Source organism: Topomyia yanbarensis, chromosome 2 (assembly GCF_030247195.1).
Source record: "Topomyia yanbarensis strain Yona2022 chromosome 2, ASM3024719v1, whole genome shotgun sequence".
Classification (NCBI taxonomy): Eukaryota; Metazoa; Arthropoda; class Insecta; order Diptera; family Culicidae; genus Topomyia; species Topomyia yanbarensis.
In genome coordinates this window covers 115767259-115792096 of record NC_080671.1, presented here as the reverse complement: position 1 = coordinate 115792096, position 24838 = coordinate 115767259, and the positions used below count along the sequence as shown (strand labels likewise).

At 40.2% G+C, this 24838-nt stretch overlaps 2 protein-coding genes across 2 annotated transcripts in view; both read left to right on the top strand.

Annotated features, from left to right (window-relative positions):
• Window positions 1-24838, top strand: part of LOC131679266 (uncharacterized) — a 358718-nt gene that overhangs the window by 174453 nt on the left and 159427 nt on the right. The window lies entirely within an intron of this gene.
• LOC131679267 (uncharacterized) lies at window positions 7783-10495 on the top strand. Its single transcript, XM_058959974.1, has 2 exons — window positions 7783-8427; window positions 8478-10495. Exon 2 carries the CDS (start codon window positions 8483-8485, stop codon window positions 9794-9796), a length of 1314 nt encoding a protein of 437 aa, XP_058815957.1. The 5' UTR covers window positions 7783-8427; window positions 8478-8482; the 3' UTR covers window positions 9797-10495.

Below are 24838 nucleotides of genomic sequence, written 5' to 3'. Positions count from 1 at the left end.
GTGATTCGGGAAGAGACCCTCAACGATTATCTTTAGCTTACCCGGACATATTTCAGCTGGTGTCGACGGACCCTCATCTTCGTCATGACGACTCAGTACGCGTCCCCCAGGGACTGGCGTTTATTTCTCAGCACAGCTACTTATGGCAATTGGCTTGCTAAGCTTGATCTCCTGTTTTAAAGAGTCCCTACCTTCTAGATACGTCGCTTGCACTCCTCTCTCACTCTCCGATCTTGCGCTCTGAGCCCGCCTTCTGGATCTACGACAAGCAGCGTATAGCATACTGAGTTACTCATTTAACCAGTAAGCTGCACGCCGTCTACTACATGGCCCTAGTTTTCGTGACATTGTAACGTCACAAGCCGTCACAATCCTTCTTGTTAGCCGTCAGCCGTATCAACGTATTTGATTCCGTTGTTCGCCGAAGTAACTCAACAAAGAGGTTTTCGTTAAAGGCTTTCGTCTTCGAGTTTAGCTTGCCGCCCGTCCTTCTTCGTGCTGCAGCAGGGTTCCATTGACCGATGCGGTAGCGAATCGCCTGGTGGCCTCTATGGGGATACTTCCCTCACACTCTCCAGTCCATGTTCGCCGTCAGTCAAGGACTACAGAATGTGGCGAAATTTCTCTCGGTACCGATATCCGTTTCGTGAACCATTAAGCTCCTAGCTCCTCGCTTCGCCGTGATCTACTCGTTATAGTCCTCGGCGATTGAGCTAGCCTCCACAACGTGCCGACAGGTAGGTGTCGAGTCTGCAGCCAATTTTCACCACAAGGAAATTTTTTTACAAGATAACTTTTGCAAATGAAACTTTGAGAATTTCATTTAAAATATTGGGCATATTTTTGTTTAACATATTCAATTTTTTCAAATTTCTCCAAAATATTTCGGGGGGGGGGGGGTTTCTCATCGGTTCATCGGCTGGCAACATCCGAGCGTACTTGTCCGAGATATTGAGTGACAGAAAATTAAATAACTCTTGAACAATATAATAACGCTAAAGAGCATGCAAATTACTCAGAAAACATCACTTTCAATTATCCACAAAGAAAAGCTTGTCTTTTTGCTTTAATCTCAGAGATGCCAATTTTGAACATGAGATACGCTCCTTCAAAGCGATGCGCATTAGGACGTTGCGACGTGCGGCGTTGCCAATATGTACGTTCTCGCGGGTTGCATCAAAGTGGGCCGTGCGTTGAAAGAGCGCACTGTTCCAAAATCCTCTATAACTCCTGATAGGAACAAAAATGAAAAATTGTCAATACAGATTATTGAAGGTGAAAGATTTTCGCATAATTTGACATAAGTTTTGAAAATTTTTAGCGTGAAGAACACAAGAAAAAATACAATTGAAAACTTCAAATAGATTCAAAGTACCGTTATTCACACAATTATAAAGCAAAAACATTTTTATAAGATAGTGCAAATATCATTCCATAAGTGTGCAAAAATTCATTGGATTATCTTCAGTAGTTTTTGAGATATAAAATTTTCAATTTTATCATGAAATAAAGTTTAAGGGTTAATATCTTAAATAAAAAAAGGAATTGTAACGAAATATTTATACCAAAAGCTAATCACCATAATCCCTATACAATAAAATATACCTCATGAAGATCGGTGATTTTGCGAAAAAATCGAGGATCATTTGACATGGCTTTACTCATATTCAAGTGTTGCGTGTATGATAGCTTTCGGTTTTTCTTTGCGTTGTCGTCTCCATGACAGGCTAAGGAGACGAAAACTTTCTTGGCAACAAATTCACGCGAATGGATAGAGGAAAGTGCAACCAAGGTTTACTATTTCCGTTTCATCAACTTATTGATTCCACGAAATTCATTTCCACTCAGCCTATTCCCCTTTGATTCTATCAATACATAGGTACAGTAATGACCCGTTTTTATCAACCAGCCGAAAAATTTTGGTTGATAAAACGGGGAAGTTAATAAAATCGGGATTTTTTTTATCTCCATTTTATCATCCTACATAATTAGAAGCAACCAGAGAACTATCTCAAGTTGTTAGTTGGCAGAAAAATCAAACCTAATGCCCCATCAGTGCAAAAAAATGTATTTAGCCGAACCGTCCGACAGTTGTCTAATCCAACTTCCAAGCATAGGATCGATCTGAAATTTTGCAGGTAGAATCATTATGAATGACAATGTAATCTGCCAACGAAATTTAATAGTTAATCTCCTTAAAAGTACAATGCAGAATTTATTCTTTAATTAATTAGACACAGGGCGTTGGTAGTTCACAACTATTCTACGCCCATGTTCCAAAAATGACGAACGACTGACGAAAAATTTTCAGTGGTAAAATCTGATAGAAATCAGAAGATTCTCAGTCTGTTGGTCTAGCCACGATCCACGATGCTATTCATTTTATTTGCGAACGTGTACGCTGATAACTTTCTTGTTGAGCGGGCGACTTTTAGTTTTACTAAAATCGGAAAAGGATGTATTTGCCATGTTTTAAGTTTTTGTAAGCAGCGACAGTGATGAATAGTTTTACAAGATCGATCTCACTATTCTAGTTATTAATATCGTATCCATGTCTAAGTCAATGAAACTTTCTCTTTCCACAAACTTACTATTTACTTTTTTGGTTGTTTTATTAGTGGGAAAGTTATGCGAAGAATTTCAACAGTGGGATTAACAGGTTCGCTATTATTTAGGGTTTTCCGTCATCAAACAAACAACAGGCACCCGGGCAGAGGCATTTTTATAGAGATACGCGGTTTGAGCCTGGTTCTGTGGCTTTCGACAGGCTTCGCCCGTTCTCATTGGTTCGGACAGGTTGGTGTGTTCCTACTTACAAATGAATAGATTAATACGCTTCGATGACATAGAAGATAACAAACGAGAACAGGAATCTTGTTAGCTGATTCAATTCGAAGTTTGTTTAGTGAAGATTCAAGCGCGCTGGCAGGAGATCGTTTAAAAGGGGTAGATAAAGTAAAGAACAGATGTCGCAGTCTTAGAGACTAATATGCGCTAAATTGTACCTTCCGGACCGGTGTTTATAGACAGTTCGCAAAAATAAATTTTGTTTGCAGTTTGGCACGTTCACAACATAAAAAAAATAATATTAAGTAGGGGAGAGTGCGGACACTTGATCCTTGGAAATATTTGATTCCCTGGCCATATTTCCTAATCTATACGCATAAAGTTATCACAATATAAAACAGAAAATGAAGTATTTGGTCGTTTATGATGTTTAAAAAACAAATCTGATGTATTGTATTTGTTTTGGAAAAATTGTATAATATTTTAGAAAATTTTCAAGTACGATTACTTTCTAAGGGATTTTGCCTAGAAAAACACGTTTTTCGAATAAAAAGTTTCACTACCCACAGAAACAAATTTTTTTTTTTCACCTCATACAACAGGTATCTTTGACCCCCGTAACACTGGGTATTCTTGATCCCTATCATTATATCTCTCAAACTCTTTCGAATTGTACAGAAATAGAAAAACAAATTTTTTATAACGTATCTGGCACTATAATTTGATATAAAATGTTTTTTTACATGAACAAATGATGGTATACGTTATTGAATGTTGAAAAAGCCAGTTAAACAGCATTGATTTACCGCAAATATTTGTCTCGACTTTCTGCTGTGGTTAAAGTTTGTCGTGCAACTAAAAAGGTAATCTTAATAATTAATTTGTCAGGACAGGTGTTTAGCTGAACTTTCGTATCTATAGGCGGGGGATCAAGTTACCACACGATTATACATAAAATTCATTTTGACATGATTTTTAAAACTATTCCTATTACTGACAGGGCATAGTATTCGGATTTACACATTATTCATAGCTCTTACAATTCGAATTGACTATAAGATGGAGAATTTTGCAATTGAAATTTTTATTTCATTGAAAAATTATGAGACAAAAACAAAAGTGGGATCAAGCGTACCCACTCTCCCCTATTCAATTCGTATTGCATACAACGTCACTTTCAATTGTTATGTTTTCCATAGATAATATGTGACAAATTGTTAGTTTATTATAAAAATTTTACTTTTTTTTGAAAATTTGAGGAAAATGCGATTCTAGTTCATCAATTACTTTAAACAGCATCAAAATTAGGTAAACTACCCTACATTTTGACTACTACCTAACAGTGCAGAACCAACTACCTTGATTGCTGGCATAAAAGAATGAATTAACGGCAGGTTGATAAAATCGGGTACAAAAAGTTCATAAAATCTTAAATCATAAGCTACTAAATCGCTGCTTGTTCTTTTAATAGATAAAGATTTAAGCGCAAATCATATGCAGACATGGCTTACACCACAGTCTTATTACGTGCCACGCATTGAATAATTATTGCATTAATTGGAACCAATCAGAATTTCGCTAATAAAAAAAATCAAATTTTTACGTCTCTTATGTGAATCCTTTGTAGTAAAAGCTAGTTGAAATTTTATTTCGACCAAATAGTGTAAGAATTTAAATATATCGTTCAGTACAACGGGAGTTAGTAATGATCAACTTCTAGAATTATTATTATGATGGCTGCACCTCATTTCGTAAGCTGAACGATTTATGTAGATACAATAAAATAATACAATATTATTTTAAGTTACCTTGCACACCGATATTTGGAAACGGATCCACTGGCTTTTGCTCAGGAGTGGAGATCGGGGCTAGTTGGCGGTGTTTTCAGTTTTCATTGTTTACCGCTTTGATGCAGCTACATTTTTCAAAGCGGAATACGTCGCATGGAAGGGCAGACTGTTGGCAACATCTCAGAATTTTATTAAAATGTTTGATGCATTGTCTCCATTTTTAGACACAAAAATATGTGACGCGGAAAACTCGCCAACTTACCCCGGTCCCGGGGTAAGTTGCCGGTATGTACAGATACACCATAAAACAATCAGTCAAATGGAGAATCAAATACTTCATGGTCCCTTTGGAACATGCTGAATGTCTTCTCAATAAAACTATATATTAACCGACATTTGCTATTATATTTCAGTCTCAATACCCAGGAATAATGACTTTGACGCGTACTCCATATTCAATAGCAAATTTTCGAAATTCTTCAGGCGTTTGGTCGAAGTAAATGTTTCCTGTATTGACGAGATACACAAGAAAAAGATTTTCTTACTTTGGAGTGAATTCCAGAAATAAAATTTTTTGATGGCTCTTTTTGCACCGTAAATAATACTGCAAACTTGCCCCGCGAGTAGCACCGCCAACTTACCCTTATGAAAAACAATTTAAAAAATAACTTTTACTTGTGGATAGATGTAATATCTATACGGATACTGAAAGCTAATTTCACGCACTATCGAAAAATATATACATTTGCGAAATAGATTGAAAATCACCCTAAACAACACACAGGCACGTAACCAGAGGGGGGGCTAAAGCCCCTCCCGAAACTTTTCTGAAAAAATATTTCTTTTGCGAAATTTCGAGTAATCCTAAACAATTTGTAATACACTTCTGTTTAGTGAATACATCTTAACGTGAAAATGTTGTAGAAGATAATTTATAGAAGACTGCGATAAAATTGATTGCTACAATCATAATCAACAATGTATTCAATAAAACTTAAGCGGTTTGCGAATCTAGTCATGAGAGCCTATGGTGTTTTCATGTTAGCCAGAATTACGTACGTATATAATAGTCTAAGACAAAATGTTTAAGGGGAGGTTCTCATTTAAAATTTGCAAAAATTTGACTTTTTCCATTTTTGGAAAGGACACTAATGTCTACTATATTGTGTTAAACGGCGCATCAAAAAATTTCCTACAGGCCATTGTTCGAAGCGGCGTACCTGCCGTCATAGAACGCTCTCGGCTCGATACGCACTCATCAGGTAGAAGAGTAGTGTACAGTTCTCGGGAACGTGTTTCACGGCTTGATCTGTAGAGGCATCGCAGACTAAACGTGAGTTTTCAAACAACCACAGAAAACGGTGAAAAACGAAAAATGTTGATCAAAATTGTTAAAATAACATTTTAGTCGGCCATATTGGAATCGCCATTTTCATTTTTTTTAAATTTTAATTCATATTAAGGTTAGGTTCAAATTCTTGTTTTTAAACCACAAATTCTTCTTTTGACGATTTTGGATGAAATACCACTTATTTTTAGGAGGGGTCCGCCATATTGGACCGGCCATTTTGAATTATAAAAAACTGACTTCAGATTCGTGATCAGCGATGTCCCAAACACATAATTCTATGTAGTATTGACATTCTACCACGAATAATCGAAGGTGTGCTCAAAACTTTAAACGTGTTTATCTCAAAACATAATTTTTTGAAAAGTCTTCATCTTTTTACCCCTCGAAAGAAAACTTTTTTAAATGGGGGAATGACCCATAAAATCTACAAATTCTTCGTATTCACCGTTTCTAGTGAATCTTTAAAGTGAAAAAAGGGCTAAAAATCAATCTTAAAGTTTGCGTTCGCACCATTACGTCAAATTTGAAGTTTTTTACCCATTCTTAGATAATTCCTCCAATAAACTTAGTTTATTTTAGAGCATTATAATAAGTTTGGTATTCCACGCGCAACTAACCTTAGACAGAACGTCGCCACGGGCGCCATTTTGTTTTATCGTCTTGAAAAAAAATTGTAAATGAAGACGAAAATATAAGTGAATCCTAATATTATTTCCTTCTATAATTCTTCATTGGCCCACAAAAAAATCCAAATTTTTCTGACTTTTTGGTCAGGAGAATGAAAGCCTCCCCTTAAAGTAAGTAAAGTAAGCAACGTGATTCAGTCGTCTCTTTTGGTCGGATTCCGATCACATATAGATTTATTAGTCACGTCAATATGTATCAATTTTTTGCTTCCATCATTCGCTCTTAGATAATTTTATCATGAGGAACCTAATGTGGCTATCAGTAGCAACATTTTAGTCGCGTTACACGATTGTATATATGCGTAATGTATTAGGAAACAGCAGAGACGCCAAAACGTAATCAGTTCAAAACCAGCGGTGCTCATATCCAAGTAGTCAAAAGCTGTGTCCGGAGTGGATAAGTCAACGATACTTTTCAAAGATTTCACTTTGCGAAACATCGCTACTTGGCTTTAAAAATGTCCAAAATTACTATTAAAGGCCATGAGACATTAAAATTTGCAGGTTGTCGGTAGATTGTGTTCTTTTATGCACTAACCGAATCAGAATCATCTGATTAAAATACTTTTAATAATTGGGTGTTTATACTATTTAGAAAACAACCGTTTATTTTTAATTGCGGTTGTGCACTGTTAGTATTGTAGTATAGGGGCAGATCACTTGTGAAGCATTTTTAAAAATCAGCGAAATGAAATGCAGTTCTTTTCATCATAATAGAAATTCATCATGTATTTTGCGTTACGTGCAATGTATTTTGCGTTGCGTGTAAAGCGTCAAAACCCTATAAAAAATTTGTCCTATACTCAACAAAACGTCGAACAAAGTGGATGAGCGTAAAACGTTTGTTAAAACAAATTTTTCTACGAGGAAGTGTAAAGTTGATGCAAAAATGGAAATTAAATGCATTTGTGCGGATTTCATCCAAATTTGTTATACATCCCCAGAGTAATCTGCCCCTAGATTGGAGTAATAAAAAATTCATGAACGCGATCAAGATTTATCGAATATGTATCACGTGAGTTTACTGAGCAGATTAGTTTCTTTCATGGTTTGGTATTTCCCACTCCCATTTTTGATATTGGCGAATGAATTGAGTTGGATAGTCTTTCGGCCCAGGCGATAATTCAAACATTTACTTGTTTTAATTCAAGCAAAATAAAAAAAAATACTCAACAGTTTTTGCAACCGGCCGAGACGGTTGTGCCTCCAGGTGGAAGGTTTTGTTCTCGAGAGAGTGACGGAGTGCGAGACGCTGTATGCGTTTTTGTGGGAGAGAGAGAGACCAGTTTGTTAAGTGTGAGTCGACAGTTGATACGTCGGAGGCGTGGTCAACGACATCCTCGGTGTTTTGACAGCAAACCGCGGGTAGACGAATTTGCCTACCGCGGTGGCAGAAATCGACAGTGATCGTGCCTGTACACACAGAAAAAATATATTGTATTGGTGTCGTCGGGCAATTCTAATCGACGAGAGGGGAAGCGTCACAGGTAGATTCATTTGCTCTATTCGTCTACCGCAGAAGTGGTACGACGAATAAGGAAAACAAGTGGCACCGAAAAGTGCCGCATCGACAGTGGGATTTTCGCAGCAAGCCACAGGTAGCCACATTTGTTTACCGCGGCGGTGGAAACGGAGAGAGCGCGCTTGTGGTGGTGATACCGACGAGCAGCTTAACCGGAGAGAGTTTTGAAGTGTTGCAGGTAGGCCTATTTCTCTACTGAAGAAGCAACGCGACGAAGAAGGACAGCAAGTGTCACATTGTCAAACAACGGGCACCGAGTTTACAACGTAACACATGAGGTGTGTTCTACAGGTATAACAGGTATATTTTTCATTCCTTTTTGTGATAGTTTTTCTTCCTAGGTAAAATGGATGAAGAGATGGGAGAACGAGTAACAGACCCTCCCCCTAAACCTTATGCTGAAAATGTAAATCCGACTAGAATTAAAATTTACCCAGAGTCGTCAACGGGACCATGGATTGTATTTATTAGGCGTAAAGTAAAGGCGCTAAATATTATTCAAATTTCTAAAGATTTGACTTCGCGATTCTCGGATGTAAAAGAGATCGTCAAAGTCAATAAAGATAAAATACGCATTGTCGTTGGTAGTCTCAAACAAGCCAATGCAATTGCTTCTTGCGAGCTTTTTACGCGTGAGTATAGAGCGTATATTCCTTCAAAGGAAATTGAAATTGATGGGGTCATCACAGAATCGAGTTTGACTGTTGATGACATAATTAAGCATGGGGTTGGTCGTTTCAAAGACACCATACTTAAAGACGTAAAAATACTTGAATGCAAGCAATTGCATTCAGTATCACACGAAGGAGATAAAAAAGTTTATCGACTGTCTGACTCATTTCGAGTGACTTTCGCTGGGTCTGCGCTGCCCAACTATGTCATTATCGATAAGATTCGTCTCCCTGTTCGCCTTTTTATTCCTCGTGTAATGAATTGCCTTAATTGCAAACAGCTTGGCCACACAGCCACTTACTGTTCCAATAAGGCACGGTGTGGCAAATGTGGGGGTTCTCATCAAGAGGATATATGCAATGAAAATTCAGAAAAATGTTTAATGTGCGGAGAAAACTCACATGAGCTCCCTGCATGCCCCATTTATAAATTGCGTGAGGATAAAATTAAACGATCCTTGAAGGAGAGGTCTAAGCGCTCCTATGCAGAAATGTTGAAAAATGCTACCCCTAAACCCATCTTCTTAGAAAACACTTACACATCTCTATTTTCGGAACAGTCTGACTCTGACGGAGCGTGCGAAGGTACATCATTTGTTTTACCCGGAAATTCCAGAAAAAGAAAACAGTCTTCTTTTCCCAAGCTGCCAAGAAAGGGCCTTAAAATTTCTCCACCAATAGATAAACTGCACCCAAAACCGAAAAATTCCGATTCAAAACCGAAATCAATTCCGCCCGGTTTTGGGAACGTACAATCCAAACAGAACACCATTACTGGAAATAATAAAATTTCGACTTCCTCTGAGCCTCAGCCGGGGGTAGGATTATTGAAATTTTCTGAAATTGTTGATTGGATTTTTAAAGCATTCAATATTTCTGAACCACTAAAGAGTATACTTTCAGCTTTCCTCCCAACAATTAGAACATTTTTAGAGCAGCTGATTGCTCAATGGCCCATCCTTGCAGCGATTGTATCTTTCAATGGGTAATTCACCTCCTCCAATGAAAGATTCCATCACTGTTTTACAGTGGAATTGCAGAAGTATCATACCTAAAATTGATTCCTTAAAAATTTTACTGCATAATTTAAAATGCGATGCTTTTGCTCTATGTGAAACATGGCTTACCTCAAACATTAATTTCAACTTAAATGATTTCAACATTATTCGCCTAGACCGAGACACCCCGTATGGAGGAGTGCTTCTAGGAATTAAAAAGTGCTATTCTTTCTATAGAATTAACATCCCCTTGTTTGCGGGCATTGAGGCTGTAGCTGTCCAAACGAACATTAAAGGCAAAGACATGTCTATCGCTTCTATATATATACCTCCCAAAGTTCAAATTGGACAACGTCAAATTTTTGAGGTAGTGAAATCCATGGCTGCTCCGCGTCTGATACTGGGAGACTTCAACTCGCACGGAGTATTGTGGGGTTCCCTCTACAATGATAATCGATCCTCTTTGATATGCAATGTATGTGACGAATTTAATATGACAGTTTTAAATACTGGCGAAACAACACGCATCCCCAGACCTCCTGCACGTCCAAGTGCATTAGATCTATCTCTGTGCTCGACATCACTTCGGTTAGATTGCACGTGGAAGGTTGTACCTGATCCTCACGGTAGCGATCATTTGCCAATCGTTGTTTCAATTAACAGTGAATTAGGCCTTACGAATTCAATCAATGTTCCTTATGACTTAACACGAAATATTGATTGGAAAACATACGAAACATTATTTTCCACTTCTCTTGCTTCGACAGAAGAGCTACCCCCTACCGAAGAATATGAATTCTTAGCGGGTTTAATTATTGAAGCAGCAGAACAAGCCCAAACGAAATGCAATCCTGGAATGACAATAAATAGACGGCCCCCTAATCCTTGGTGGGACAAAGAGTGCTCTGATGCATATGAAGCTAAACAAGTTGCCTACAAAGAAATTATGAAACAGAAAGGGGGTATACGTGAGAACTTTGAAAATTATTTCATTTTGCAAAACAAATTTGACAGTATACGTCGTGCCAAAAAATCTAGTTATTGGAGACACTTCGTTAATGGCTTGTCAAGAGAAACATCAATGAGTACTCTTTGGAACACAGCCAGAAGAATGAGGAATCGAAACGTGACTAATGAAAGCGAAGATTTTTCGAATCGTTGGATATTTAATTTTGCCAAGAAAATTTGTCCCGATTCTGCTCCTGCGCAGAAAATCACTCGCGATGCTCCCACAAGTAACGATTTCATAGATTCGCCTTTGACAATGATGGAATTCTCAATTGCACTCCTCTCATGCAACAATAATGCTCCGGGACTAGACAGAATTAAATTCAACTTGGTGAAGAATCTGCCTGACCTAGCAAAAAGACGCTTGTTGAATTTATTCAATAAGCTTCTTGAGCAGAACATTGTCCCGCACGACTGGAGACAAGTGAGAGTTATCGCTATTCCAAAACCGGGAAAGCCAGCCTCCGACCATAACTCGTATCGACCGATTGCAATGCTATCCTGCATCAGGAAATTGTTGGAAAAAATTATCCTACGACGTCTCGACAATTGGGTTGAGGCGAACGGCTTGCTATCAGATACCCAGTTTGGTTTTCGGAGGGGAAAGGGAACGAATGATTGTCTGGCGCTACTTTCGTCAGAAATCCAACTCGCTTACGCAAAAAAAGAACAAATGGCGTCTGTGTTCTTAGACATAAAAGGAGCATTCGACTCAGTCTCCATTGATGTTCTCTCGGAGAAGCTACATCAATGTGGTCTTTCACCGATATTAAATAATTATTTATACAATTTATTGTCAGAAAAGCACATGCATTTTTCATATGGCGATTTGGCGACATTCAGAATAAGTTACATGGGCCTCCCACAAGGCTCTTGTCTAAGCCCCCTTCTCTATAATTTTTACGTGAATGACATTGATAATTGTATTGTCAGCCCATGCACTTTAAGACAACTTGCAGATGATGGGGTGGTTTCTGCCACAGGACCAAAAGCTATAAATTTACAACAACCATTGCAAGATAGCTTGGATAATTTATCAATTTGGGCTTTAAAGCTGGGCATCGATTTCTCTACGGAGAAAACAGAGTTGGTCGTTTTCTCAAGGAAGCGTGATCCAGCTCAGCTTCAGCTTCAGTTGGTTGGTAGAACGATAGCCCAAGTCCTGACTTTTAAATACCTTGGAATTTGGTTCGATTCTAAAGGCACATGGGGAGGCCACATTAGGTATCTAATAACGAAATGCCAACAAAGGATAAATTTTCTGCGAACAATAACTGGATCATGGTGGGGTTCTCATCCAAGTGACATGATAAGATTGTATCAAACAACAATACTTTCAGTAATGGAATATGGGTGCATCTGTTTCCGTTCAGCAGCGAACACTCACATTATTAAACTGGAACGGATACAGTATCGCTGTTTACGAATTGCCTTAGGTTGCATGCATTCGACCCATACAATGAGTCTTGAAGTACTAGCGGGAGTTCTTCCTTTAAAAGACCGATTCTGGGATCTCTCTTCTCGTTTACTTATTCGATGTGAGGTTATGAACCCACTGGTAATTGAAAATTTTGAAAGACTTGTCGAGCTTCAACCCCAAACCAGATTCATGACAGTGTATTTCAATCACATGTCACAAGAAATAACGCCTGCTAGGTATGTTCCCACATACGTCAATATACTAGATATTCCTGATTCCACTTTATTCTTTGACACGTCCATGCAAGCAGAGATTCGTGGAATTCCGGATCATCTACGCTCGCGGGAGATCCCTAAGATATTCACAAGTAAATATCAACACATAGACTGCCTTAAAATGTTTTACACTGATGGGTCACGAATCAGTGAGGCCACTGGTTTCGGTATTTTCAACAATAATTTTTCAATTTCTCTCAAACTTGCAGAACCCGCCTCTGTTTATATAGCGGAACTAGCAGCAGTTCACTATAGTTTTCAAATAATTAATACTTTACCCCCGAACCATTACTTTATCCTCACTGATAGTCTCAGCACAATTGCAGCTCTACGCTCAAAGAGGATTGATAATCACGATCCATTCTTTTTGGGGAAGATACGAGAATCTCTGAGTAACCTGACAAGAAAATGTTATAAATTTACCCTAGTGTGGCTCCCCGCCCATTGCTCTATTGCGGGAAATGAGAAAGCTGATAATTTAGCCAAGATTGGTGCACTAGATGGTGAAATATATGAAAGACCCATCGCTTACAATGAATTTTATAGCGCTTCTCGACAGAGGACACTTGCTAGTTGGCAAACATCTTGGGACAATGGAGATATGGGACGATGGCTACACTCAATTATCCCTAAAGTATCAACGAAGGCATGGTTCAAAGGATTGGATGTAAGTCGAGACTTCATCCGTGTGATGTCTAGGCTCATGTCCAATCATTATACTTTAGATGCGCATCTCCGTCGTATTGGGCTCGCTGAGGGTAATCATTGTGCTTGTGGAGAAGGTTACCATGACATTGAGCATGTTGTTTGGTCCTGCACTGAATATCGTGAAGCCAGATCACAATTAGTAGATTCTTTACAAGTCCGAGGAAGACCAATCCATGTTCCTGTTAGAGACATCCTGGCGTATCGCGATCCTCTATACATGGAACTTATCTATCATTTTCTAAAAACAGCGTCTGTCAAAATTTAATTAAATTCATCTCCTCATACTCTCATCCAAGGCTAATCATTCACCAATTAAAGTGTCCTAGAATATTTAGTTTTTAAATTTAGACAATAACAGAAAAAAAGTAAATAAATACACCCGAAAATACTAGATCATTATGAAATACAACAATGTAAGGAAAAAAGCAAACAATAAAGTGATTTCAGTGTTAGTTTTAGACAAAGTACTAGTATAGTTAAAATTAGTCTTAAGGATTTTTGTAACGTGCTATGTAAAAAAAAGAAACTGGCGTAAAAAGCTTTTGCAAATGCCGTGTCAAATAAACGTATGGAAAAAAAAAAAATAATAAAAAAATACAAGATTTATTCTCGTAATGGGAATGTAAATAGTTCTGTTGCATTAGTTGTGAAAAGTATTTAAAATTTAAACAAACAAATTGCGTCATCGATCGCGATGTATATCGAATTGAAGAGTAACTGCATTTACGAACACGAACTTTTGTGATGACAATTCGGTTTGTTGTCTCCTGCACCTCATTTTGGTTTGCAACTTGTTCGGTCATCTCTAATCGTAAACACTTTAAAAATTGCATACTTTTAGCCCCTCCCGAAACAAAATCCGGGCTACGGGCCTGACAACACAAAGTGTTTAAAATTTAGGAAAATTACTTGATATGTTCGAAAACACAATATCGCCCACAACTTCCACAAAACATTTTTTTTTTTCAAACAAAACACATTGGATAATGGGTTTCACATAACTTGAGATACATAACGAGGGGTAGCGCTATATGTCTAATAGAAACGGAGAAAAGAGGATTCCGCCAACTTACCCCAACCGCCAACTAGCCCCGGGCTCCCCTACCGGTATTAGGGCACCAATAATGGGTTGGCATTCCCTGAATTTTCGGTACCGGTATTACCGGTACTACAACCCTAGTGGTACCCAAAGGGGAAAACAGATCGAAAGGGCGAGTTAATCGAAAACAATTATCTGAAAAAAATCTCCCCAGAGGCAGAATTCGAACCTGCAACCCATGGGCCTCTGACCCAATGCACAAAACCCTATGCTATCCCTGGGATATGATGACGTCCCAGATAGATCACATGATTATCGAATTGGCGACAGTGACCGTACCCTGCCTCTAAAGCAACATCACACACAACCGGAGCTGCCACCCAACACATTTGATCTATTAAATTTCCCCGCTAGATATCAAGTCCTGCGTTTGGGTGGCTGCTGCGGTTGTGTATTTTTTCGATTTAGAGGCAGGGTACGATTACTGTCGCCAATTCGATAATAATGTGATCTTTCTGGGACGTCATCATATCCCAGGGATAGTTGCAGGTCCAGCCTCTGTGGAGATTTTTTTCACATAATTACTTTCGCTTAACTCACCATTCGATCTGTTTTCCCCGTTGGATACCACCAAAGAGCCTTAAATAAAGTATTGGAACTTACGTAAAAAAACCAAAAAAAAAGATATTTGTCTTTGAACTTCCTTTATGGTGTTACGTCGTCTATCGTCTACATCGACAACAAGTTAACAACTGATGAGCTAGAGGTCAACATTGAGTGCGTTATTCACGAAATTTATCTGGGCATTCTTGAAAAAATGGCTCAAATTAGACCGATGAAATGGGTTTTGCAAAACGTAGTCGCGGTTGACATTTGACTAAAATTATTTAAGAACGTTAAATTGCAAGCTATACGCTGGTAAAACAAGCAAAAAACCATTTTTTTTATTCAATTCGTTTATTTGATAAGGCAAGTTTGCGTTAGCTTAAGGGTGCCAATTTTGTTTTGTTTTACATTTTAATTAATTAAAACTAGGGGATTACATATTGATTTCTTTTTTAAATTAAACTAAGGAGAATTTATAGCTATCTTATACATATACACAAGAAGGTAATATAGTTTTCGTAAGCTTAGGGGGTCATTTAGTTTTTATGGCTATATGGTTTGACATTTTTAGCAGGAAGATTATTGAAGCAAATATTTTTTAGTAAGGAGGACAATTTTATAACTGTCTTAAAACTAGGAATAACTAGAGGGCGGGATTTTATTTTGTAAAGAGTCGGGGAGATTAATTAATTAAAATTAATTAAACAGACAGAAAGAGCTAAATTCTTAGGGAAGATATTTGTTGGAAAGGGGGGAATTATAATTCTGTGTATAAGAGTCAGGGGAGGGAGGGTGGACAAAGATGGCAGGGAAGAAAGTTATTAACTTTCAGTTTCAGGCATCGGAAGATCAACGGCATAGGTTGCAGACTCTGGTGGCCATCATTAGGAAGACTTATGTACTGGGACGCCGGGAACTCCTCGAATCGGCAGGGGTTCCTCCAGACGATTTCGTAGTACGGCTCAGATGCGGATCGGAAAGAGTTCGAGTTGCGCGTGTGGTTTGTACGTAGGTTCCGTGTTGGTTGGCTCATTCGACAAAGATGTTTGGTGTCGCCTTGGAGTCGCGTCAAACCTTCGTGGGTGTATGGTACAGGCGGAAGAGGGCCTGATTGAAAAAAGGGGCAGTTACATTTTTATATCGATGGTTTTTACGAAGGTGTATACGAGGGACATATCGAGGAGATCGCGGCTTGCCAGCACATCTCGAACCGGGACGTTGGTTGGTCTTCCTCGGGCCAAGACCTGGCGGAACTGTACTCGGTGCACGCCCAGACAATGTGCTCGATGTCGTGATAGCCGTCACCACCAGCGCAGATACCACTATCCACGAGCCCAATACGCCGAAGATGTGCATCCAGCGTGTAATGGTTTGCCATGAGTCGGGACATCACACGAATGAAGTCACGACCCACATCCATCCCCTTGAACCAAGGTTTCGTCAATACCTTAGGGATTATCAAATGTAGCCACCTTCCCAGCTCCCCACTGCTCCACGAAGTTTGCCAACTTTTGTGGGTTCTCTGATGAGTAATACTGGAAAATTCGCTGAAGCAAATTGGTCTTTCGTAAACGCCTTCTCATTGCCCGGAATGGAGCAATGAGAAGGGACCCATACCAAGGTAATCTGGAAAGAGTTGTCAGATAAAGCACTCAGTAGCTCCCGTATTTTCCCCAAAAAATACGAGGAGTGCTTTCCATGTTTCATCGAGCGAATAGCGTCAATGGAACTGAGGCTATCCGAAACGATGAAGTAATGGCCTGCGGGTAATGTTTCAATGACTCCAAGGGTATACTGAATAGCAGCTAGTTCTGCGGCGTAAACTGAAGCGGGGTCACTGAATTTGTAGGAGGCGGTGAACTTTTGATTGAAAATACCGAAGCCAGTGGACCCTTCGAAGTTTGATCCGTCAGTATAAAACATCTTAGAGCAGTCGACTTCTCGGAATTTATTATAAAAAAGCTGTTTGGAACCACTTGTGGGCGTATGTGGTTCGAAATTCCACAGATCTCGTCTTTCATGGATGTGTCGAAGAAAACAGTAGATTCAGAAGTATTTATGAAATGCACACGGTTTGGATTGTAGAAGGATCAATGTTCTGCGCCATGTAGTCAAAGTACAGGGACATGAAACGGGTCTGAGAATTGAGCTCAACAAGCCTTTCGAAATTTTCAATCACGACCGGGTTCAAGATATCGCATCGAATGAGCAATCGATATGAGAGTTCCCAAAATCGATTTTTCAACGGGAGAACGCCCGACAGCACTTCGAGACTCATCGTATGGGTCGACTGCATGCACCCTAAGGCGATACGCAAACAACGATACTGAATTCTTTCGAGTTTGATAAAATGTATGTTCGCGGCGGAGCGAAAGCAGAAGCATCCGTATTCCAGTACCGACAGTATCGTTGTTTGATACAACCTAATTAGGTCTTCCACTATGTTCCGGTTATTGTACGAAGAAAGTTGATCCTTTGCTGGCATTTCTGTTTCAGATACCGAATATGGCATCCCCAAGTACCTTTCGAGTCGAACCAGACCCCTAAATATTTTACTGTGAAGACCTGAGCTATAGTTTGACCCATTAATTGAAGCTGTAGTTGTGCTGGGTCACGCTTCCTAGAAAATACAACTAGCTCAGTTTTCTCCGTGGAGAATTCGATACCCAGCTTAATAGCCCATGCAGACAAATTGTCCAAGGTATTCTGTAATGGTCCTTGTAGATCGACAGCTTTGGGTCCCGTAACAGACACCACGCCATCGTCTGCAAGTTGTCTTAACGTGCAGGAATTGTCAAGACATTCATCAATGTCGTTGACATAGAAATTGTATAACACGGGGCTTAGATATGAGCCCTGGGGAAGGCCCATATAGCTAAATCGTGATGTCGATAAGTCACCATGCGAAAAATGCATGTGCTTTTCCGACAACAAGCTTAGTAAAAAGTTGTTTAAAGTCGCTGAAAGACCATGCTGGTGCAGCTTCTCTGAAAGAATAGAAACTGAATCATTTTGAATTTCGGTTGAGAACAACGCAAGACAACCGTTCGTCCCTTTGCCTTTGCGAAAGCCAAATTGTGTATCTGACAGTAAGCCATTTGCTTCGACCCAATTGTCGAGGCGGAATAGGATCATTTTCTCGAACAACTTCCGCATACAGGATAGCATAGCGATCGGTCGATACGAGTTGTGGCCGGAGGCTGGTTTTCCTGGTTTTTGGATGGCGATGACCTTCACTTGTCTCCAATCGAGTGGGACAATGTTAGCCTTAAGAAATTTATTAAGTAAGTTCAACAAGCGGCTCTTGGCAGAGTCTGGCAGATTCTTCAACAAGTTGAATTTGATTCTGTCTGGCCCCGGAGCTTTATTGTTACACGACAAGAGAGCAAGTGAGAACTACACCATCGCAAAAGGTGTTTCGTTCGCGCTATCGTGAGGAGACGCGGCGCGGTAAATCTTCTGTGCCGGGGCGGAATCCGGACAAACCTTCTTGGCAAAATCGAATATCCAACAGTTTGAATATTCCACGCTCTCATTAGTACTGTTTCGGTTTCGTAAGCGCCGGGCCGTACTCCAATGAGTACTCATCGATGTTTCTCTCGTTAGTCCGTCGGCGAACCGGCGCCAATAGCAACGGTTTTTGGCTTTTATCAAACTCTTCATGCGCGTTTCCGCCATCGCGTACTGTCGGTAGCGATGGCGGAAACGCGCGTCCCGGAAGGTCTAATACGCGGCGGCCTTCTCCGTGTACACTTCTGAGCACTCTTTATACCACCAGAGATCGGGAGAACGTTTTTGTATGTTCGCGCCGGGTACTGGCTTAATCTGAGCTTGATTCGCGCTGTCGAGTATCAAGCCAGCCAAAAAACTGTACTCTTCCTCCGGAGGAAGTTCTTGAGTAGATTCGTTGTTGTCGGATATCGCGGCAGCATAGCTCTTCCAAGCGATATTTCGTGTGAGGTCATATGAAATATTGATTGTTTCCAATGGCCTTGAGCCGTTACTGATTGAGACTACGATCGGCAGATGGTCGCTACCGTGGGGATCAGGGATTACCTTTCACGCGCATTCTAACTGTAGGTCGAGCAAAGGGATAAATTTAATGCATTTGGGCGCGCTGGTGGGGGAGGAATCCGTGTCATTTCACCCGTGTTTAGAATTGTCATATTGAAGTTGTCGCAAATATTGTGAATTACAGAGAAACGGTTATCATCATAAAGGCAACCCAATTCCGCACAGCGAGAGTTAAAGTCTCCTAAAACTAGTCGCGGTGCAGGCAGGGATTCTATGATGTCATGTAGCCGGCGATGCTCAATCGCGGTTTTGGGGGGGATATATATGGAAGTTATGCAAAGATCTTTGCCTTTGGATGTTATTTGACAAGCGACAACTTCAATACCTGTTATCGAGGAGTTCATTCTGTAGAAGGAACAGCACTTTTTGAGCTTGAGTTTGAGCTTGTGCGACCACCCCTGGCTGTTACTCCGTTATCGATCGGGACTAGCTGAAGTTGCACAGGGAATCAGTAGATAATCTGCTTGGGATTAGCGGAACATCTTTCAATGTGCAACTCCTGGTAATCCTAAAGTGTTTCTGATCAACACCGGCGCCGGCCAGGCCCGAACGTAGATCGCGGAAGGAAAGGGAAGGAATTGTTAGTCCGATACTTGCTTCTGCTAGAGGCCGTATATACTACTGCGCGCACTCCACAAGTATCACGGGAGGAGGATATTTTTGTTAGTAGAGTATAGAAGTTGGATATACTGCTTCTTTACCGACGCCAGAGAGGTGAATGCATTACCTGGACTAGATATCGATCCACCAAAATTTCATGGACCGGGGACCAACGACTTTACTTCCCTTCCAAAGGAAGACGTGAATACAGATTTTTTCACCTCAGAAAAATCTCAACGACCTCGGCTGGAATTGAACCCAGGCCAACTGGAATGAGTGGCGGCCACGCTTACCACTCAACCACCGGCGCCGTCAAGAAGGAACAGCACTTTTTGATCCCCAAAAGCACTCCTCCATAGGGGGTGTCTCGATCCAGGCGAATAATATTAAAATCGTGGAAGTTGAGATCTATATCGGAAGTTAACCAAGTTTCACATAATGCAAATGCAACGCAACTCAAACTATTTTTTAATTTTGAAGGATTTTTGGGATGATACTTCTGCAATTCCAATATCGCAAATTGTAGAACAGTGATCAAATCCGTGACCTCGTTCGATGAGTTAACCATCGAAGGATACAATCGCTGAAAGGAGGGGCCATTTAGCAGTCAACTGCTTCAAAAATGTTCTTACTGTAGGGAGAAAAGCGAACATAATACTTTTAATAGGATCAGTTACATTGAAAGTTTTTATTATCCAGTCCACTATGTCCGAGAGTTTGATAATTCCAGTGCTGTGATTATTATGGAACTGAAACAAAGGAACACTTGGGATTTTCGATGTTCCTGGAAGCGCTGGGAACTGCTTCTCTGAGCTTAATCCTCCGAGGCTTTCGGGCCCTTCAAGAGACACCTTCTGGCCTTTACAAGGAACTTTGGGAGAGGAAATGTTCTTCCTCTTCCTATAACGTGTAGGCGCCCTAATAGATGTTCCCTCTTGTGGGTCACCAGCCTCTCCCTCGTCAGGAGGCAAGTGAGCATAGATGTTTGTTGAGGATGGTGGCGTAGCTTTCTTTAGCATTTCTGCGAAAGAGCGTTCGGATCGTCCCGCAAGGGAACGTTTTAATTTATCCCCGCGTAGTTTGTACGCGGGACATGCCGAAATATCATACAGATTCTCTGCACAGTAAGCACACTTCTCAGCATTCTTACTGTACGAATCATCCACATGATTCTCACCGCTTTTTCCATAGCGGGCCTTATTGCTACAATGGGTGGCTGCGTGACCCAATGATTTACACTTTGTGCAATTCATGACCCGCGGTACAAACAGACGCACAGGCAGACGAATCTCGCGTAAGAGGACGTAATACGACAAAGCGGTACCAGCGAAGGTCACCCGATAAGAGTTTGATTGGGTGTACGTTTTTGAACCATCCCCCGCAACTACTACTGAGGACAAACGCTAGCACTTAAGAATTTTCACTGGTTGAAGTGAGCGGTCTCCAACCCCGTACTGCAGCAGATCCTCGCATGTCAAACTCTCATCGATGACAACGCCTTCAGACTGTACTTTTACAGCTGGAATATACACATAGTAGTCCTTCGTAAAGTGCTCGCAGCAATCAATATCGTTTACCTGCTTTGAATTAGCCAACACGACCCTGACCCTGCCTGAGCGGACCTTTCTTATTTTGGTCACAGCCGAGAATAGTTCCGTCAGGTCTTTTGAAATCTGTAATAGATTCAGCGATTTTGTTTTGGGCCGTAAGAAGACCACAAAGGGACCGGTCGAGAGCTCTGGATATTGTTTGGGTCGGGGGAGAGCCTTGGGAGTCGATTCGACCTCCATTTGGCCGTCCGGGGAAGGAGCCATCGACACCGTCGACGCACGGGGTTAGCGCCCACGCCAGGCCCGTGCGCAGAAAATTCTCAAGGGGAGGTTTTGAATTTTTAACGTTTATTTTAAAAGAAACGTACAGAAACCCCCAAACATTGAAGATTGTTTCATAGGCCTGGACCTAGTCTTGTGAACCAGACAACTCTGCTCAACAAATTGGGTAAATGTTTGCTATCGAGAAGGAGTCATCAAAAGACACCGCTGCATAGTGGTCGGAAACCCCAAAAACGTGAACTTAATTCACTAGAGGCCAAACCATCGAATATTTTCACAAGGTATCTTTGGACGAATTGGTCGTAAGAATATTCCCCACAAACTTAAAAAAATTAAAATTAGGCATGGCTTACTACGATCAAATTAAAAAATTAACTTTTTATGCTGACGTGGTAGAAAGTTGGTGTCTTCGACAATGTTTTAGAAATGCTCGTAATAAAGAATTTTGTTGAACTAGTTGAACTTGTAGGATTTAATGTTATCGATTTGTAAAGCGTTTTCAATGGCAACACCCTCAAATTTAGTTTTTTTAATATAACTTTTTCCACTGTGACCGTGCAAACCGTGCTCCAGACAAATGTGGAGGCATTAAAACCACATAATATTGTTGAAGACTGTAAGTAAAAATACCCAAGTAAAAAAACATTACAAAATGAGCTTAAAACCTACTTACCTCTATTATGCGTAGTTCGGACATTGAAAATAGTGCCTGCTCGTCCATCTTGGTGTGCACCTTTCTCTTTTATACGCAGTTGAACTTGCTGTAAACAAATTTAAAATTCTTCAATAACTCTAAAACGAATGTATTTTTACAAGAGGTGTGCGCCGCGCCGTCGATTTCAGGTGAAATTTTATATGCAGTGTTCAACAATATTTTTACATGCAGTCTTCAACAATAATTTAATTTTTACATGCAGTCTTCAACAATATTATGTGGTTTTAATACCTCAACATTTGTCTGGAACATCATTTGCACGAAAAGTCACAGCGAAAAAATCTATATTAAAAAGTTAAATTTAAGGGGTTTGCCTTAGAAAACGCTTTATAAATCGATAACATTAAGCTCAAGTTGTTCAACAAAATTCTTTATTATGAGCATTCCTAAAACTTTGTCGAAGACACCAACTTTCTATCTCGTCAGTATAAAAAGTTAATTTTTCTAGTTCAATCATAATAAGTCATGCCTCATTTTAATTTTTAACAGATTGTGGGGGATATTCTTACGAACAATTCCTCCAAAGATACCCTATGAATATATTCAATGGTTTGTCCTCTAGTGACGTTTTTGGCATTTCCGACCACTATGCGTTGCCTGCTGGCTCGTGGTGGATTCGGATTGGTTTGTAGTAGTTAAGCCATCCGACTATACTTAAACCTCTTGTATCTCGTAATTCTCATCCATCCGGGGCAACCGTTAAGTATTGCTGATTGTGTTCTTGCTTATGATGTTTTGTGTTAATCGTCATGTTTTTATCCACAGCTACTTTTCCTTACTTGCTGTCAAACTTTCGCGATATATCTCACCAGCTCAGGTCTGCTGCAAACATCATACCCTGTTGAGACATGAACCGATTCGGGGGTGTCGACCATAAGAATTTACATCTGTTTACAACCACATTTGCCGGGTTTCTTATCCTTCTTGGTGCTAGTCGTTCCTATTTATCTGCTAGCTGGTGTTGAGAACTTCTTGGCGGCAGTATTTCACCCTATACCGATGCCCACCTTCGCGATCCATTTCGCTGCCACTCTAACGGAATAATCATCGGCGGTAAAAATTTTCTAGGCAACAATATCCCGATTGTCTCCAACTTCGTGTTTTTCCTCCTTAACTGCCGTTGCTAGCCCTCTGACCGACATCTGTTGTCTACTCACTACTTTTGCTAATATCAAAGCTTGTCGAAACGTTAACAGATCCTTCAAAGAAGCCGTCCAACTTAGCATACATCCCTTTCCAGCCACTCTCGCAAAGTTTCGTCCTTGGTTTGACTTGTTTCTAATGTGACCGAACTCAAATGACATTTTATGTGTCCAAAAGGTTTGCAGTATATTTTTTCCTGGACAGGAAAATAATAAATTTTTAAAAGTAATTCAAAACGCTCATGGGGGGGGGGGTTTGAACCACCCCCCCCCCCCCGCGCGCGGGCCTGACCCACGCAGACGGGATTAAGACGTAAATGTGTCAAAAGAGGTAGATTTCACTTATCTGTAAATTTATTTCCCACGACGCACCAATCCAGCTTATATAGCTGTTCAATCCTCACTATGCGAAAAAAAGCTGAGGAATGCGGCCCAACGGTTAACACACGCACAAAAGAAGAAAAAATCCAAAACCTCGAGAGGCAGAGAATGCCCAAGATAACCTTGAACGCGGATTAGCACTATTCTTTGTCTTACACTTACGGACTGGAACAAAACACTTGCGTCTCGATAGAGCGCTCATAAACGAATGACATTTAAGCTAATGTGTCGAATCTTGTTAAACAAATGAAATAATAACAATATGTGAACATATTGCAGTGCAGTCCCTACATATAGGTGAATACCAGGATCAAAGAAAATTTCAGGACAGGTTGAAATTCAACATGTGGTCCTAGCTCGTTTATGAGTTTCGCTTACCGGCAAGTTGCATCAAACAGAAGAGCGCAGTAGCTGTAACTTTCGTGTACCGAACCTGATCTCGCTAAACTGGAGAGCCGTGGTTGTTAATTCCCAGTCATCAAGTATTTAACATGCTGTGTACGATAATTTTAACGATTTGGTTTTTGACGGTTCTGTTAACAAACCGTTGGATCTCAACTTCATGTGACGCGTACAGTGATGTAGTCAGATTTTCCTAAAATAATGTGTTTAAGTTCAACAATATTACGAGAATCTAGCACATTACATTTCCTCTGTCCAAAGTTTTCTTCGCGGGAAAAGATTTTTTTTCCTATCAAAACATTAATCAGACAACCCTGATAGGGGAAAAGTGACTTGAAATTTCGTCCTGCAAAAGCGATTACAAACATTCTTGCAAAAGTACTTCGTGAAGAAGTGAAAATCATTTTCAAACAAGCAGACAATACATACAGACAATACGCATCGTGCTTTATTCAACAAATTCAGATAATTAAATTCGTCGCACAAAAACCCATTGTTTCGCTTCACAATTGACCTTTACCTCCACCGTTCATTATCTTCGGTATACAATCTCCCTCCCACACGCCATCCCTGGACATGGTTACGACTCGACGATATTTACTTTCGCCAGCACGGCTGTCTCTTAATTATATATGCGTCATAATGCAGAGATTCAGCAGACTGACTTCATTATTATGATAAATTGTCGCACTCGAAACCCCACGGATGCTACCGGACGGACAAAGGCGCTCCGGAATTTGGCTGAACTCTCACCGGCCCGTATTTGAACGAAATATGCTTTTAATGCCTTTTACATACGCGAGCCATTATGAGCCCCGCGAACAACGATGC

What these genes read in the sequence shown, in the direction of transcription:
- LOC131679267 (XM_058959974.1), top strand. Translation starts at nt 8,483, where the DNA reads ATGGATGAAGAGATGGGAGAACGAGTAACAGACCCTCCCCCTAAACCT.